This window comes from Acartia tonsa, chromosome 3 (assembly GCF_053477335.1).
Source record: "Acartia tonsa isolate MP-2025a chromosome 3, ASM5347733v1, whole genome shotgun sequence".
NCBI classification, from domain to species: Eukaryota; Metazoa; Arthropoda; class Copepoda; order Calanoida; family Acartiidae; genus Acartia; species Acartia tonsa.
The window spans coordinates 11,735,643-11,755,124 of record NC_137262.1 but is presented as its reverse complement, the minus strand read 5'-3'; the positions used below and the strand labels follow the sequence as shown (position 1 = coordinate 11,755,124).

The window sequence follows — 19,482 nt, the reverse complement described above, 5'->3', positions numbered from 1 at the left end:
GAGTTTTTGAGAAAAGTTTTTTGTGGAATTAATAATTCAGAGAATTGAATAAGAGTCTGAAATAATATTTATGTAAGTTCAACAGTTACTCTTAAACTCGCGACTGTGGCATGACACGTAGCGAATACAGTTGTTTTTGGGAAGGTGATGGGTTTAAATCTCGTCTAAACACCGCTTCATAACTAAAGAAGAGTCCCCCTACTGCTTCTATGTCAGGTGCAAGACGTTGATTATCAAAGTTGGAAGATGTGGTTTAGAGGTACACCAAAAAAAAGAGCTCGTGGTATGCCCCCTTCTATAAGCTATCCCATGCTACTCTTTAACTTACTTATGTTTGAAAGTCTTGTATTACATACATTGACCAAATGTCTTTAAAAATAAGTTCAACTAAAAACAAGAACTATTACATCCAAAAGTATTGAAGCTGTTTGAAATTATAATCAAAAGTTTAAAATTTAAAACATAAAGTTAGAAGAGAAAAAACACTTTAGTATAAACATTAAAACTTTAGTCTAATTAAGAACTGAGCACTTACCTCCAATGATATCGCTTTTAATTTTCTCCTTTTGTCAATTGTAATTTTAACTTTGCACTACCGTCTGACAGAGAGAAAGACAGACAAAATAAATTAGACACTTATAGAGTAGCTTTACTTATATAAATCATAATTACATTTTGTCATCAAGTTTAATTTAAAGCAGACAATAAGCTCTCAAATTATGTACAGTTGTAATTTTGTCACTTGTCGCAGAGTTTAATCTCAAAAAGGAAACTTCTAACCTTAGTAATATAGGTTCATAAAAAATAATCTAAAGTAAACTCACTTTTTAGCGCCATTTTTTTCGTCTTTCTTGTTTCATCTTTTTATGTCAGTATTTTTAAAATATAAATTTGCTTATCAAATGCTTTGTTTAAGTCTAACTATTTTAAATTCAGTTTGAATTCAATTTATTTTCATTTAGTTTAAGGTGCATAATGATTTTTTATCAATAAACCAAACCCACTTATCTTAATATACCTTTTTGTATGCCTCTTCCCCCTTAAATGTTACTTATCTATAGTGCTATCTCTTTTAACCCAAGACATTAAAATTTAACAATTTTATATCATTACTAGTTTGCACAAGGGTTTTGCCAGGGTGGTTTGCGTCTTGAAGTGTTGAGAATCAGTAGAAGTCAGACCTGACAAATTTTAGGGTGGTGTTGCCACCCCTCTACATTCCCCTCCCGCACTCCCCTGTTGGAAAACTATATTGCCCTGAGCTGGATCTTTAAATCATTTCAATGGTGCGCTAAATCACCCCGCGCACCATTGTAATGATTTAAAGATCCAGCTCTGAAGAGTTTCCCTTAATTGCTGGTCTGCCTTATAAATGCATACAATTACTTTTATTCCCTTTCCAAGTATGTAATTGCCCCACAGTAGTATTTCATCATTTAACTTAAGTGGGTAATAAAGGTGAATTAGTTGAACTAATACTGTCTAATTTCTATACAATTCCTAGGTGTTTTATGTGATCAATCAATAATACATTATACATTATTTTTTGGGGCTTTACAAAGTGTTATTTAAAGTTAAATTCCAAAATAAGCATTTTAAGGTATAGCAAGAATAGAATAATAGTTTTATGATAAAATCTATTATAGGAAAATCGAAAAGGCAAACAAAAAAGTCTTATTTGAATATTCTCTTTAATGATATTTGTAGCATTCAGCTAAGTACGTAATTAAATGCGAAGGTTTTCTATCATTAGGTCCTTTACGTCGGTCCGTTCGTACTTAGCATGTACGTCATAGTTAGCTCGTTGATTTCGGCATGTTAGAAGTGTCTTATTTAATTCAAACTTCGTATAATGATTCGTGTAACAGTTAGGTACGATTTATTTTTAGTATATTTCTAAATTTCAATAAGAATATCATAGATTACTAGATCTATTTGGCGTATTAAAGAAACGACTTACTATTTTTTATGTTTTTTAAAGAAAATAACCTAAATTTTGTTTGGCTTTATTCGTCATTAAATCATTTAATGTTAGCTTTTCTTCTACGATTTAAATGTTTGTAGTAGGTTTGTTTATAATAAGGTATAGTAATATTTCTTTACTACCCTGCACTAACGTATAGACTTTTGATTTTACCTACAAACATGCCCTACAAAAGAATAGCTATTTTATTAATAAAACAATCAAGCCATCTTGTGCTTATCTAATCTATGCTGTTTGTTTAGGTTATCGACAGTAGTTTAAAGTTCAACAGACAGCTTGATTCTGATCATATTCCTCTACAACATTTCTTCATTGTTCTAGAACATGTTCTTAGGCATGGTATCAAACCTAAAAAGGTAAGTTTTAGTAAGAGATAGGTCAAATTAAGATAAAAAATATTCCCTCAGCAATCTTATGTCTTTTCCTAGGTTGAAAGCATTACTCGAAACATCTACAAAACAAATTAAGTAAAACGAATCTTTGTTAGAATTCAATAAGTTAATATTTTGAATTAAATATTAAATAAACTACATTTCACAAAAGTTTATTTAATTTAAATTTAAAAACTATTATTTTAGATTTTATTTGACAAATTTATTTTTAATTTATATTTTTTAAATCTTTTTAAAGTTATGAAATAATTAAGACACTCTCAAAATATTTATAAACCTACCAGACTCTTCATGTATGTATAGGGAATTTTAATATAGTTTTGATTTCCTTTTTCGGTCAGGTTTCTATGGGGTGTTTTCACAAAAATATATTGTCTGTATTGTTTTGTGTATAGGAAAAAATATTGCTTGATTAACTTTAGTGACTTAGGGTTTGGACCAAAGTCATCATTGAATAGGCTGAGACACTTTTGTGTAGCCACTAGGGCCAACTGAAGCACCACGATCAAGCATATTATGACTTGAAATGCAAGCTCCATCTTCAAGCGCATTATGTCTTTACTTGCTGACTCATGGGAGTATTATCTCACCCTCGCCGAGTATGGCAGATGCTCCAAATAAGTATGATGCTTTCTGTAGAGGAGCTAGAAATAAGGGTATTATTGATATCATGTACGTTATTTTTGAGTATCTAAACTAAATCAATAATCTCCCTTCTTACCCTTACGGCGAAGTTGCGTGATTTACTTGCAAATGAGAAGGGAAGAGATTTGAACTCGAACTCTCACCACTGTAGCTCAGTGGTGCTACTTCTGAGCCACGACGCACCCTTTTGGGCAATTCTGCAGTCATTTATTCTCAAAGAAAGAAATAAGTCACATATCTAAAATTTAAGATTGGATAAATTAACCATTCTTTTAATAATAGTTATTTATAAGAATTATAAGAATAAAACCAGTTTTTTTAGCCCCGAGGTGCCGAAGGCAGGGGCTAAAAACTGGTTTTAATCTTATGATTGTACATTTTTATACATAGTTTTTTCGTATGGATGAGAACCGGTTCTAATCCACCGGATTCGAATGAAAACGAGAAAAAATATTATCACTATGTAATAGGACAAGCTCGGCTACATAATTGAAGGCCTCTAGAGGTACTTAATTGAAGGGTAGGATAATACGACCCTCAACTTAATTTTTTGACAGGGGTCGGGGGTAATATTCTCTCGGGAGGGTGAAGATACTCTCCCCAAACTAGTTTTAATCTTTAGATTTTCAGTGTTTCGGGAGTTCATTTGGTACAAACAGACAGACAAAAATCCACTCGTTTTGTACAAGAATCAAATATCATTTACTAAAATTATACATCTGTATTTTAACAAAATTTCTAAGACCTTTAGCATTATAAATGATAATAATTCTATCCTATTATCTAGATCGTATAAATACCTTGTGATATAAATTCAAGCAGGATAAGAACATTACTCGTTTTCAACATACTAAAACAAATATTATTTGTCTTTTATTACCATCCTTAAATGGTTTAAGGACACTTGCTAACAAAAATACTGACCATTAAAGACCAATGATCATGCATTTAAGAATGAATGCTAAAAGTTTAAATAAGAAAAATAATTATTCTATACAGCTAAGAAGGAATGATATTATAGAAGATGATTAAAGTCTCTCCACAGATTATGACGCCATACGATAGAATAACCAATGAGAGGACAGCATAAATTTTACCATTGGTCAATTACAGTGTATACTGGCCTATAATTGGCTATTCTATCGAATGAAGTCATAATCTGTGGAGGGACTTCAATCATCTTCTATTATATGATATATGTATGTTCTTTAAAGCAAAGCTTGTCTTCATTCATGTTAGGTCCATCCATCTATAGTCTGTCCTCAACGGATAGACACATAGGTAAAATCGAAACATTCTATAATCAAGTTTTTAAAATGTAAGTTAGTCACTATTAAGCAATATTTAAGCAACTTTGCAATAGATATATGTAATTTTTTATTCTTTTTTTCATAGTGAGATCTTCTTTTTGGGTTTTGTAAACCATGTCTTTATATGAATAATAAATATAATAAATCTGTTTTTGATATTCTAAAGCAGAATTATATCACATCACATCACAAAAATTGAAGGTTCTTGTACTACTTGTAAATAACATCAGATTTTTTTTCAAATTTATTTTTTATTATAGTAAATAAAAGAAAGACACCTGTCACACTCAGTTAGTAAACTAGTAAATAATCAAGGAGGATGGGGACATTGGTAAATTTTACTGGTTCTGAATATTCAATAAACAAACTATCTGATTCGCTGGCTAAAAATCTTTGGGTACTTTTATTAAATCTTGATTAGTTAGTCTCTTTAATTTCATTATCCTTTAGTGAAAAGGTTTAAGGCTCGATTCAAAAACACGGTAAACCTTTAAATTGATGTAACTCTTTTCTATGCATCAAATAAAATATTAATATTCTATTTGACTGTTCTGTATGGATGTAAAAATAATGAGATTATTATGTGAGGTGTAAACCAATGCTCAGACAACAAATACAACAATTATTGTTCATCAAGAAAAGCTTTTTTTATTTTTACATGGAAAATATATTAGAGATACATATTTATAGCCATTTTTGGGACTACTAAGAATATAATATTTGGGAATAGTCCCTTTCGTAACATCGCCCCTTAAAATGGCTTTTTATAGGTTATTTATGTTAGGTTAGGTTATATTGGGTTAGGTGATTGCCCCTCAGGGTTAGGTTATTGGCCCCGCAGGGTTAGAGCCCCCCGCAGGGGCTAGAAATAGGAGAAAAGCTACTGTGAAAAATACGAATAATCGCCCCATAAGGTGCGATGTTACGAAAGGGACTATATCCTAATATTCTTTTTTTTTATTTACTGGAAGAAAAAGTATGAAGTAATAATTAATTTTAGAAAACATATTACATCATAAGCTTGGTAATAGAAAATATGATACACATATTAAATATACATTTTTCTTTCTATTGCTTCTTTCTACTAGCATATTTTTAAAAATAATAATATATCAACATTAATCTGAAGTAATATAACATTAAATAATAAATTAGGATTCGGCAATAAAATAGCCTAGAAACCACTCTAGATAGATAGATCAAGATAGCGAGATCTCAAGGGACAAAAAAACATGCAACTTTATATATTAGGTTGATATGCAGTTGTAGTAGCCTACATAAAAGCTGGATACCAAAATTTTAAGTAAAGCAAAGATACCATTTTTTTATAATTCGATAATTCGTAGCCCAATACTAGAAGGTTGCCGAGCCCTGTACGAAAAATTTAAAAGTAGAATTCTCAATGATGAGTTGCAATTTTATCATATTTAATTTTGTTTAGGGATTATTGGGACCAAAGAAGGAGCTGTGGGACCTGCTACAGAAAGTTGAAACTCTCGACTCTGATGCACAGGACATCACTGCCAGTGTCAGGGACCTGCCAACTGTCAGGTAAGGAGCTCATGGTTATGTAACAAGTTACAAGAATGCGCAGGAAATCACTACCAGTTTCAGGAAACTGCCAACAGTCAGGTAAAGAGGTCATGGTCATGTTATAAGATAAAAAGAAGCACAGGACATCACTGACAGTGTCAGGAATCTGCCAATAGTCAGGTAAGATGGTCATGATCATGTTATAAGATGCAAGAAATCACATGACATCACTACGAGTGTCAGGGACATATTAACAGTCAGGTAAGGAGGTCATGGTCTTGTTTCAAATTAGTATTGTAGTAAAAAACCAGGATATATTATTTTTTTTAAATAGATACAATTATTCAAAATGTCATGTCTTCAAAACTTTGTCTGATATAATCTACATTTAATGTTAAAAGTGTATATAGCACTGCATAAAAAAGTTTTTATCCAGTTTTTATTATCAATAATCTATCAACCGTGGTATCAATATCAAAGTATTGATTAAGTTCTATAATTACGCCAATGATATTCTGAAAACTATATACAATTAGGGAAGCACTTTATTACAGAAACGAACCTTATAGCTTATGAAATTTCTTGTGAATATTCCTCTAAACGACAACCATACCTCTGTCTGTCTATCTGTACTGTGTACTTAACACCTTACAAGATAATCTTATAAGACTTTGCTTGACCTTTGTTAATTAATGCTGTCTTTAGTAATTTACATGAATCCAAAGGGTGGGCTTGAAATTTTTTAAATAATCAAGTGCAGTGTTCTAAAGTATGTCAAGAATTTGAATGAATCAACTATTTCCAATTTTTTTTGAATATGCATTATATTTCACTAAAAGCAAATATGTATAAAATGAAATAAAGTGTAAAATAATCCACCCCTTGTTGGCAAAAACCATTCATCTTAATCCAACTCAATACAGGAATTTCATTCATTGGGAAAGCGACAATTAATCTGAAAAAAAAGTCAAACTATTATTTTTTTGCCCACTTGGCTCTGACATTAATATCAAATTAAAAACAGAGAAATAATAACGTCATATTCAGATACACGATTTATTAAAAACACAGGTTAAACAAATATTGCTTTACACTTAATTTATAATTGACTAGAAGCAACGCCACTAGAGGCTTCTTAGGGCACTTGGGGTGGAAGGGGAGGGGAGGAAGACAACCACTCCCAGTTTCAATTTAAGTTTTGAAAAAGATAAAGTAAAAAAATTTATGGGGTGCGTTTTTTTCTAGGGGCCATTTCTCTTGGAAGGGTGTTGCTACCCTCCCCTAAAATATTTATAGACCTTACCTGGACCAATGAAAAAGTACGTTGTAAAATAGAACCATATATGGTTCCTCGGTTAGCATAATCCCTCGGTACAGACAGACAGACACACATCCTGTTACTTTTATATAAGGATTATATGTTTAGGAAAATACTTCTCAATGCCTCTGCTCATGCACTCAAAGAGAATAAAAATAATATATAAAGCATAAACATAATTCTTTACACCTCTCCTTACATTTCTTTACAAGGTATATTCATTATTCATTCATTTATTCACCAATTGAAGGATAAAAAAAAACAGTAAAAGTTTTGAATATATAATTAAATGCTGGCTTAGCCCCCAGCCTTATGTTCTTTGTATAAAGTAAAGAGATTTTTTATCAACCAAACTATTTTGGTTAGGGTCTGAGGATATAAACTATTAGATCCAGTAAAGATATTTCTTCATATTTAAAACATATAATATAATTCATATTTTTGACTCCTTTGTTGCTTTCTTATTCTTATGATGAACAAAGATGACAACATCCATAAAAGCGAAGCTCTGAAATTGAAGGACAAACGAACATTAACACTTGTAAAGTGTCAGAACTGAATAGCAGATTATTATTGATTAAGCATAAACAAAATTGTAAGTAAATTTGTTGGAAAACTGCATAAATACATAATACTATTTCAGGACATACTAACATTTTTAGGACTTGATTATAGAGATGCTTCGCCCATAACATTGTACCTTGTTGTAATAGGACTCAGTATTCCAAAAATCAGCTGAATCGGATAATTCAAAAAAGTAAAAAATCAACATGTTTAAAAGGACGTACGGACATTTTGGTAATGACTATAGAGTTGCTACGCTTTCTAAATAGTACCTAACTACTACAGAAATTACCATGCAAAGTTTGAAATCTATACGACAATTCTAACATGAATAAATTAACGAAAAGAGCTATTCATGACGGACTGACGGACGGACGGACCGAACGACCGACCCTAATTATAGAAAATATCTTTCTTTTTCTTGAATACAAAATTTTAGCTTATTTTAATTTTTTGTAAATTCTATTTAAAGAGACAGCCCCAAATAGGAAATAGTTGTAAAAGCAATAAAGTAGATATTTTTAGTTCTGGATTATTTTTTAAAATAAGTTTTTTTACGTCACTATATATCCACTAGTTTAACCAGATTTTTGTTCTGAGAAAATTAATTGTATTTTTAATGTTATTTGAATAACAAAAATATTTTTATTTTTTTAAAGTTTTGAAAGTATGAAGATATTATAATTAAAATAGTTGTTTATCGAACAGATCTATAGTTTTACTTTAATATTTATCGCATCATTTTATAAACAGCTTTCTGCAGATATCAAATATATAATTATAAGATTAAAATCAGTTTTGTTAGCCCCGAGATGCAGAAGACAAGGATTAAAAAAAGGAGTATTATGATTGTAAATTTTTATATTTGTTGAAAACTGTATATAATACTATACATGATTATTCAATGTGGCTGAGAACCGTTCTAATCTACCAGGTATGTATCGGTTACGAAGCCATACTGGAATAAATATTTTTTGATATTTCTATAAGATGCTTAAAGATAGTATTTCCCAATTTCTAATTATGCCGCTAAAATGAAGAAAACGCACATTTTCTTGGTAAATGTGTTTCCGAAGTATTTTTATATTTTGGGTAATTTAATCCTTTATCATGGTCCATCTTTTTCTAATTATGATAAATATCTTCATTTCTAAAAAGAAATTGTCCGATATTATAGGAAAAAATCTGTTAATCTGATATTGTTTGGTATGTAAGAGTGATTATCTATTGAATTTAGCTAGGTAATTATCCGTTCCTCTATTGGTTATTGGATGCATGTCTGCAATAGAGTTTTATTAGAATGCTCAAGCTGTCATAGCTAGCCTTTTCTTGGTCTTATTTTTTTACATTTGGGAAGTCAGTAGAAATGTTAAAATGAAAACTTTTAAAAATATTTTTACTCAAAAATAAAATTTTGTACAGGTACAAAACTTCTCAAATTTTCCAGGCTACATGGAAAGATGACAAATCTTACATTTTATTTAATTCAGTGAAAGTTTAAAATATTCATTCGTAGTCTAATTTCTTTTGGTCTATTATATCTAATTTCTGTTTCTACCCTATAACAGAGAAAATTATACTTTTTGGAGTTTTTGTATAAAAAATCTTGAAAACTGAATAAACATATTCTAGCATTGCATCGATATTAATTAAGAAAACAATTCTACTTTATTTGATTTTAAAAATTCATATAGTAGACATATAGCTAGACAAACAACTAATTAAAAACATGTTGTTATTAATCCATTATTAATTAATTAGAACCGCCAAACTTTCTGTAGAAAGAAGGATGACAACACCCATAAAAGCTCTGAAATGGGAGGACAAGCGAACATCAACACTTGTAGATTGTCAGAACTGAATAAGCAGAATATTAATGCATAAATCTAAACAAAATTTTAAGTTAAGTTGCAAAACTGCTCAAAATAGATGATATTGTTTTAGGACATACTTACATTTTTAGGACTTGATTATAGAGATGCTTCGCTTATAACATTGTACCTTGTTGTATAGAATCTGTATACCAAAAATCAGATGAATGGAATTATTTAAAATAAAAGTCGTACCTAACTGTTACAGGAATCATCATGCAAAGTTTGAAATCGATAGGACAATTCTAACCTGTTTAAATTAACGAAAAAAGCTAACTGTAACGGACGGACGGACAGGCCGACCCTAATTATAGAAAAGCTTCGTTTTTAAAAAGTGCGTATGAAAGCGTAATTGAGTCTAAATGTGGTTAATTACTTAGCAGTAAGTAATTTTCATTCTTTTCTTTCCAAATTCAGCTCACTAGCATGCCTCATTAATCTTTCATTGTATTCCTTAACATTTTATACGAATAATGGATATATTATTACTTGGATCTTGCACCAGACTTCCATGATCATTTATAAAGTGAAATTCGCAGCGGGCTAAAATAACGATACACCTTATCCACTCCTTTTCCTCTTACTGGATTAACGAACTGATTAACAAACGAGTTCCATATTAGCAACCTAAATTGACGAAAATTTGTTTTCCTGTCATAATATCCACGTATAATCTACATCAATTATACGAATACATGTTGTAGTAAATAATTGAGTTTACCTGGGATTACTAGTAAGCAATGTTTAACTAAAACAAGGATGACTACATGCATATAGGGAAAGCTTGGTTATTGATAGGGTTGGGCTGGATATCCGGCCATTTTCAATATCCGGCCGGATACCGAATATTGAAACTATCCGGATACCGGATAAAAGGCTGATTTCCTTTGCCGGATATCCGGTTATCTGGCGTTGGCCAGATATCCGGTAGGATACCGGATATCCGGTATCCGGCCCAACCCTAGTTATTAATTAAAAATCAATTATTGTCGTATGTTTTGGTTACATACTGTATAATTAAAAACTTTAAATTTCAAGTTGCAAAAAAAGTATGCCATTTAAATCTATAAATGTTAACTTTTTTATGATAATTATATTAAGTTAATTTTGATAAATGATCAAATCTAAGACTTTATTATTCTATACAACAATTTTGTCTCAATGGCATCTTAAACGTCCATTAAAATTTTGTTCATTTGTGTCATATTAGAAGGCTCAGGAAGGAAGCAGAAAATAGCCAAAAACCATCCCAAGACTTAAATTAAATAGCTTAAAACCATACATAAATCTATGCGAACTCTAAATTTGTGGACTCAATAGATTTAGTGATTACCGAGATGAGCAGACAAGCAAAATTAATTTTCCTCTATGTATAATTGGATAGTATATTTAGAAAGCTAGGTTTCGTGATTTTTCTTATTAAAAAAAATAGAAATAAAACTGAATTTAATTTCAATTTTTACATTTCCTGACTAGGACAAATTCAAAATATTTAACTTTTAAAATATAGGAGAGAGCAGATGCAAGTAGAAATAAAAATTTTTCTATAAAACTAATTGAAAAACATGAAAGTAAAAAACTATAGTTTTTCAGTTAAACAACTTTAGTATATTTATTTAAAGCTAAATAAGAAAAATAAGGTACGACAGCCGCGTGTAAGCTGACATATTCCGCAAATCTAGATCTGTTTTTGGTCTTAATTAACTGCTGGTTTTTATATTAGGAGTTTTACAGGTATATATTTAGACCTCCATCCGTGTTTCGGTGGCTGATGCGCGGCTGAAGACGGTTCTTCAGAGGGAAGGAAATCAAATTTGAAAATTTAATAAATAGACAAATAAGATGTTTAAGAGTCAGACAATAGACAATATAGAATGGTATAAATTTACATAAACTAATTCAAAGATACAGTCTAGCCTAGATTTATACATTAGACTTATGGGTTAATGAATAATCATATTTAAAACTTATATTTCAAAGAATTGTATAAATGATAAAAAAATGGCTTTATGATTCAAGCCAAGTGCTTAATCAAAATATTGTAGCTTTTAAATAATAACTTTCAGTAATAGCCTAAAGATTTCAAAAGATTAGAAGGAACTTAAAAATCAAAATGTTTTAGAACAGTCTATGACAACTCAATTGAATGTTTAGATATCTATTCTCTTCTGTTCTAAATTCTGACTTGAAATTGCTAAGTTTAGATAGAATTAATTTGAAGCTTTCAAGTTTACCTTTCCCTTATACAATACTCTCTATCTCTCTTTCTCTTGGTAATTGAGATCATTAGAGTGACAACACCTTTCTTTTCCACTTCATGCTAAGTAATTTAATGGAACAATTTGAATTGATTGTCCTAAACTGTTGTTTATATTTGATTATATACAGCATGACCCTCGAAAAAGTATTTTTAAGCATCTGCAGCCCATATTTCTCAATGAATTATCAAAAAATGTATATGTCCTTGTTCTCTGTAGATTTCCACATAAGTAGATATAAAAATATTTTTTTTACATCAATTAACAGCTGAGATTTTTAGAGCCAAAGTTTTGAAAAAGTGGCGGAGGAAAAAGTAACTTTTCAAGAAAAATGTTTTTTTAAAGTGAAATGACGTGTTTTCCTCATAATTTCAATACTTGTTATAAAACTTATATAAAGATGGTTCCAAGAAATTTATTTCATGCTAAAAGCACTTTTTTCACTTGCTCTAAAAGGCATTTTTAGATTAGTGTAAATTGCAAAAACACCCTTACAGAAAGAAATCCTATAAAAAAAAGGAGCAAATTGAAAGTTTACATAAACAGAAATCAAACACTTTTTATTTTATCAAAATAAGTTAAAAAACAAAAAAGTTACAGCTACAAACTTTTATTAAACATTTAACAATTTAAATGATTTTTATGTGTCTTAGATTAATTTGATGAGTGGGCGTGAATTTATTGGTAAAGGTGGCGCTAATTCTTCCGGTAATGAGAATAAATTGGGGAGGGGTTTATTTAAGGTCATATTAATAAGTGGGAGATATTATAAGATTTGAGGGAAAATGGTTATAAGAAAAATGTATTCAGTAAAATTTGAAAAGTAGTTTTTTATATGTAAAAGTAACGTTTTTTAATGGAATAAAAAATGTATCAATTGTAAACTTGCTCTTCTTTCTTATTTGTTTTTTAACTGGTTGATAAAAAGTAATATACTAATAAAAAACTAAGAAATATTTAGCAATATCCAGTTTCTCAAGCACTTTTTCCAAACTTTGGCTTTAAAAATCTCGGCTGTTAATTGATGTAAAAAAAATATTTTGATATCCTTTGATGTAGAAAATTATAGAGAACAAGTACATATGAATCTTTTAATATTTTAATGAGAAATATAGGCTGCAGATGCTTAAAAATACTTTTTCGAGGGTCATGCTGTATAATAGCAGTATGAATAGAAATATGCCAATTGAAACCAGGAAGCAAACTGGCAATTTGACATCCTTCTGATGATATTTTTGACTATTAAAATACAATCTTCAGGTGGTGTTGGAGATGGAAGGGGTGGGTTATAATAATTTGTGTTAGATTTTTAAAAAAAAATAAAAGAATCAGTTGTACACACCAGAATATGGAGATTTTTTAAAAAGGTTTAGTCACCAATGAAAGTAAAAAATTGCTAAGATTGTTTATTTGAAATATCTGGAAATAAAATAATCTAGATTCAAACTAAAAGTACGACATCAATAACAATTGCCATTTTTAAACTTGAGGATTGAAATGAAATATCAAAACTAGAAATGCTGAGTGTCCTCTAAATGTTTATGTTTTGTGTATCTGAGCTTTGAATTGAAAACATTTATTTTCCATTTAAAGTTTGAATATCTGAGTCTCTGACCTAATTTCTCTCTGGGTGGTTTCAACCAGAATTTGGCTCAGGAGTTAAAGGAGTTAGGTGCCGCTGGAAATTGACTATTTTTTAAATACACCTCCCTCACACTTCACAGGGGAGTGTCATAGTTAAAAGTCACACACTCCTTACGGGGAACGTGAACAAATTGTGTCGCGCTACATTTTCAATCATCTCAATCCATTTTTTATACAATTTTGAAATAAGGCTTGGGCGACTTTAAACTGAACTGTATTTGTAGGGATTGGTGTCTAAGTTAGTAAATTTATTTGTGTAGATTTCCAAATTGATGGACGTTTGATTGAAAATGTTATTTCTGTAATAAAGCAGCAATGTTAAACACAAACAAACAAAAATCATTTAATATACAGTTATTTAAGTATAACGCAAATGTACAGTGTACAATCCTTTTTATACCTGGCTTTGCATAAACAAATCAAATAATTTGTTCCTTCTTAATAGCTCTCTGGTTCTTAACTTATTTGCATGCATTTTAGCCATTAAGAGTTCGGTTGTTGTTAACAAGAACGATTGCGTTCAATTTAAGCAAAATTTTAAGATATAAATAGACAAAGACCAAAGTGTGTTAAAAATCACCCATGTGACGTCATAAAAATGAGGGTGATGAAAGGAGAAGTGGGAAAGAAAACCCTTAAAAAAGAGATGGCTAATTCCTCATTTTTATGACGTCACATGTGTGATTTTTAACACCCTTTGGTCTTTGTCTAGAAACAAAGTTTTAAAACTACGATCAAGTGGAATAATTAAAGTGCACTGTAAAAGAGAGGGGATAGAGAATGTAGAAAGAGATCAAAATGGGAGGTAAAGAAGGTCATTACTTACACTAAGATTGGCGGATTCAAGAACACACGTGGTTTTGAATAGTAGCTTTGCTATTAAGAATAAAAGTTTCTTTTGTATATTTTTCTTGGTTTACTAAAATACAAATAAAAGTTTTGATTAAAACCATTATTTTAAATGAAACACACATTTACTTCTTACTGTGTTTCTAATATTTATAATTCTGTCTAACTTATAATGTAACACTTATGTAAGGAAAACATTTTTTCGGGGATAGTAAAATGAAAAATTAAAAAATCATTTTCTGCTTTATTTTCCAGTTTACAAAATTATGTGGTATGTTTATCCCCTCCTTGGACAAAGGCATTTTATGTTGAAGACATAGCGGAAGCAAATATATTTTTTAACGTCTCTAGTATGACGCTTTGTTACCTAGACTCGAATCCTATGTTTAACAAATTATATATATATCTACGCCGCAACCATGTTCGTTTTCGAGCTGGTTCTAGAGTAAAACACTAGAGGGGGAAGGGGTTAAATAACTGTATTTCCATATTCCAAAGACCTTGTGCCGACTCTCAATTGGTTCTTTGAAAATCCACCAATGTTGTCGGGAATATTAACATAGCCAAGTAGCAGAAAACAATTAGCTAGCAGACGAAAATGTTTTTTTGGAAAAGGGGGAGGAGGTAGTTATCTGTATGTACAAATACACTATAGACTTGTTGCTCGTGTACAAAAATATAAAGCTTACAAGTTTGTATTGCACAATATTGTAGAATATGATTGTAATTTAGAACAAGTGTTGGACGGATGCGTGCGTGGCTGAGACTGGCTCTTATGCAGAAGAAACTAGCAGATTATTTCAGGTAAATTATGTATTATAACATTTTTTGTCTGATTGTGTGTATGTAGCTTAAGATCTCGGTAACCGCTGAACGGACATTGTTCTCCTTTGAAGTGAAGGTTTTTAACTATTTGGGGGAGGATACCTCCTCCCTGCCAAGGGAAATAGTCCATGGAAAAAAATACTTCTCTACCCCATCCCCCAAAAAGTGCTTCTTTTTTACTTTTTTCATAAAAAAATGTTTTCATAGAGGCCTCTAGGAGCGTAGCCGCTAGTTAAAGAAGTATGTGTGGTCGTGTGTTTTGTAAGATTTCGTTAGGTCTATACTTTAGGGTTTTACTCTTGAGAGATATGTCAACATATCAAAAAATAGCTTTAAAAAATAAATAACCAACAGAATATCTTTTTATTCTTCGATTGAAATTTGAGGTTATATCTCCACTGGGTCTAAGAGATAAAGTCGCTTTTTCTTCATAAATGTTAAGATGTAAAACAAATAAAAAATTATTTATATAATTCAAAGAATAGAAAGTAATAAAAAATTATTATAATGCAGAAAAAATACATCAATTACTTTACTAGAAAAACAAGTTAATTATTAATTAATAAGAAATCTTGTATATGGAACGCAAATAGAATTTTAAATGCATAAGTTCTTAGAAAAAATATGCAATGCACAATTAAGCAATCTAATTAAAAGTTAAGAAAAAAACATGATATTAATAAAGTTAATTTAGTATGTTTTAATCTTAACATACTTTCTCGTGAAAGCTTTCGAATTCTGTTTTATCACAAGGGTTAAAAATGACAACTTCATATTAATATTGATATTTGCAAAAGTGTTTACTGGAAATCAGCCGAACCATCAGCTGTGCAGTTATGACTAAAAATTTTTGTAGCTTAAACTGTTTTAAAATCCTCCAAGGTCTAAAACCGACTGCATTGACTAGCTGTGATTTCTGCCTTTAAAAAAATGCAGTTATATGTGTGGCCTCACCAAGGCTCAAGCCGCACGGCTGCAGAGCCTGGGTTGGAATTTCGAAACATGAAATGAAAAGAAAGGTTGCGTGATTTTGCATTGCATTTATACATATAAATAGTTCAAATATTTTAGCTGTTTTTTTTATTTAGAATATTAGTGAGCCAAAAGGAGCTTCTTGCCGAATATTACGAACAGCCAGCACTTTTAAGGTAAAATTTTAAAAAAATACATATATATTTTTATTTTAAATAGCGAAAAAAAAACACCAAACCTCTCCTGTTTTTATTAATAAAGAAAAGTAATATAGAAAGAAATGACCTATTTCTCACGTTGAAAATAAAACTTTTTGATTATATTAAGATAATACAACCTACCTCTGCTAATAAAGTTTAGTTTTACTTTACAATTACTTTTTGTTATTAATTACATAATACACGAAAAATTAGAAATCACCAGAACTTATAAATAACAAGGGGCTGCTATTAAGCCAATTAATTCCATTTGAAATTGCCGAAAATTAAATATTTTGTTGGAGTAAAATTTGAGTAAAACTTGGTTTTGGTGTAACTGAAAGGGAAGTGACTAAGAAGGGGAGAAAAAAGGGATGAGGGTTGAGGGGAAATTTTCACTTAGAATCGTTTGTCAGAATCACATTCCCTTTTCCCTGATAAATAACTGCTATAACATTTTTATGTCTTTTAATGATCTAATAAGTATTTTCCAATTTTCTTTAAGTTTATGAGTAAACCTTATTAAAAAATCTTTCTTCTCTCTATCTAAAATTGTGTTTTAACTTACTTTTGATTCAAAGTAATAAAACACATGACAAGTTAGGTGCATATAAAACCAAGAATATTATGGGAAAAGACAATATACGATAAAATTTCCAATGATGATAAACAAAATTATTTCTTTTGCAGATTAACATAATTTATTGAAATGTTTGAACACGACTTTTATTGACATTTTAATGATTGCTTCCATATACTCTTCAACTAATAATTTCAATATAATGAAGGGGTAATTTTATTTATCATCATTAGGATGTATATCAATTCATCTTTTAGAGACCTAATAATCATTTATTTGTTTAGATCTGACGAGGCGAACCTGATGACAGCTTTGCTTGTCAGTTTAAATGTTGTAGACTGCAATCTTTGTGTCAAGGTAAACTATATTAAAGATTTGCTTCAATTCAAAATGGGCAGGGCTCGGCAGCAGCGCGTATGCTGCGTGTAAGCCTAAGTGAATTTGTCATTTTATAGCTTTAAAATTCAGCTTGTTCTAAGCAGATAATCTTTTTTTTAAATTTCTTTTTTTCCTCACAAGTAGATTTAAGTTTGAGGATTATGCGCAGCTGCCGAGCTCTAAAAAATATATATTCATTCTTGACTCTTGTTTAGAAAGCTTGTTAAGAACTTATTTTAATATAAACGTTTGCTTTTATCCAATAAAATCATGGTATTGGAAATATGTATTTGTAAGATCTCTGAAACGACTTATTCCACTACACTTTAGGAAAACTTGATTTCTTTTCTAGCTTAAATTTGTTTAGACTTAAAATATTAATCATTAGGGATAAACATGAGGGCGGGTTCATATCGGAATTAGACAAAGAGGGGATATGCAACAGATAAAATTAACCTTAAAAAAATTTCTGACCGAAAAAGAATTTTAAAAATTGAGTTTTAGAACGCGACCACTAAAAAATATATTTCATTACTTATTAATATGCAAAGACGACATTCAAAAAAATTTTTGAATCTAAACTATGGCTTCATGGTGCTCCCTAGAAAGGCCTTGAGGAGCTGAATCAGGAACTTTTGTCCGTTTCAAAATATCTCATTCCTAGCCTTAGAAATTACTAAAAAACCACAATTTTGTAAGGTTTATTGATAATTGTCTAATTTGTAGAGGTTTTTTAGATTTTCTCAGGCTAGGAACGAGATTTTTTGAAACGGACAAAAGTTCCTGATTCTACTCCTCAATGCCTTTCCTGGGAGCACCATGAAGCTATAGTTCTGATTCAAAAAAAATTTGACTCCCATTTACAAATAGCTATACAAATGAATGTCTGGTCGTCAGCAGTTTTAAGACTTTGGATAAATTTTAAATCATCCAGAGGTGTATTATACTCATACAAATCATTTGCAGATCCCCGCTTTGACCTTAGAAAAAAATGTCCAAAATCGACCCACCCTAATAAACATTGTTGTAAAGTCCTTGAATAATATTGTAAGTATATTCTAAGTTAAAAAATCACGAAACCTCTTCTTTAGAAAAATGTGTTATTTTCCATTACCGAATTCGGTTCATTTTCGCTGGATAAATACTACATGATAAGTTCATTTTTTATTGGCACCTATAATGGGAATTAATACTATTTTACTTTCCGCGGACAACAATCAGTTATGACTGACGACGAAACGAACATATCTATCATTTCTAAATTACAATGGCAACTTCAATTAACCATCTTAATTTTTTAAAATTTATTTATCTAAATTACATAAAACATACCTAACTAAGTACAATTAAATTATTGGATAAAAAATTGTGCCATGATGGTTACTGTGTAATATTGAACCAATATAGTTCTCTCTAATATTACACTCAATTTTCTACCATTATTGGAAATCTAATATAGACCTTATTTTAGCCGTGTCCTTGTCAATTGATTCAGGACAAGTTTAATCACCTCTTAGTGATTATAGATCATAAATTTTATGATTTTCTGGCGAAAAAAAATTCTGACGTCATAAAAATGAGGGATAAGGAGAGGAGGAGTGGGAAAGAAAATCCCTAAATAAAAGCTGGATAATCCCTAATTCTTATGACGTCACATGCTGATTTTTTGAGCGACTTTGTCCCCTTACACTTTCTGAAAATTAAAACAAAATTTCTATAAACACGTTACATAAAATAAAGTCTCATGTTAAATGAAAAGCCTAAATTTCTAAAAGGTTTGATTATGCTTTAATTTATAGATGACATTTAATGTTTCAACTTCATTTGATACAATACATCTGATTCATAAAAGAGGCTTTCTTCGGTTTGGTTAAATAAGGGTTGAGATATTTAGGTTAGATGTTAAGCAGTTCCCATTTGCAAAATATAGGCTAAAGGTTTAGGTACAGTTAGGGGGTTGAATTCCAATGGATCCAAGGGGGCTTAGTTTGTTTAAGACCAAATAACTTGGAAATTATTTTTACTTTGTTGAAGCTGCTCAGCTAAATTGACGCAAATATTATTTCTTTCTATTGCAATAGAAGGCTGGCTGGTCTTTGATAAAACATAAAAAATGCTATAGATAACAAAAAAATGTAAAACAAGAATAGTTATTTATGGCA

The 19,482-nt window shown here is 30.3% G+C and overlaps 1 protein-coding gene across 1 annotated transcript in view; it reads left to right on the top strand.

The window, feature by feature from the left end:
- LOC145313318 (protein RUFY3-like) overlaps window positions 1–19,482 on the top strand; it is an 88,211-nt gene that overhangs the window by 54,994 nt on the left and 13,735 nt on the right. Inside the window, exons 6-10 of the mRNA XM_080152666.1 lie at window positions 2,227–2,340; window positions 5,773–5,882; window positions 15,101–15,172; window positions 16,282–16,341; window positions 17,227–17,299. Coding sequence (XP_080008792.1) covers window positions 2,227–2,340; window positions 5,773–5,882; window positions 15,101–15,172; window positions 16,282–16,341; window positions 17,227–17,299 — 429 coding nt within the window. The remainder of the gene's footprint in view (window positions 1–2,226; window positions 2,341–5,772; window positions 5,883–15,100; window positions 15,173–16,281; window positions 16,342–17,226; window positions 17,300–19,482) is intronic.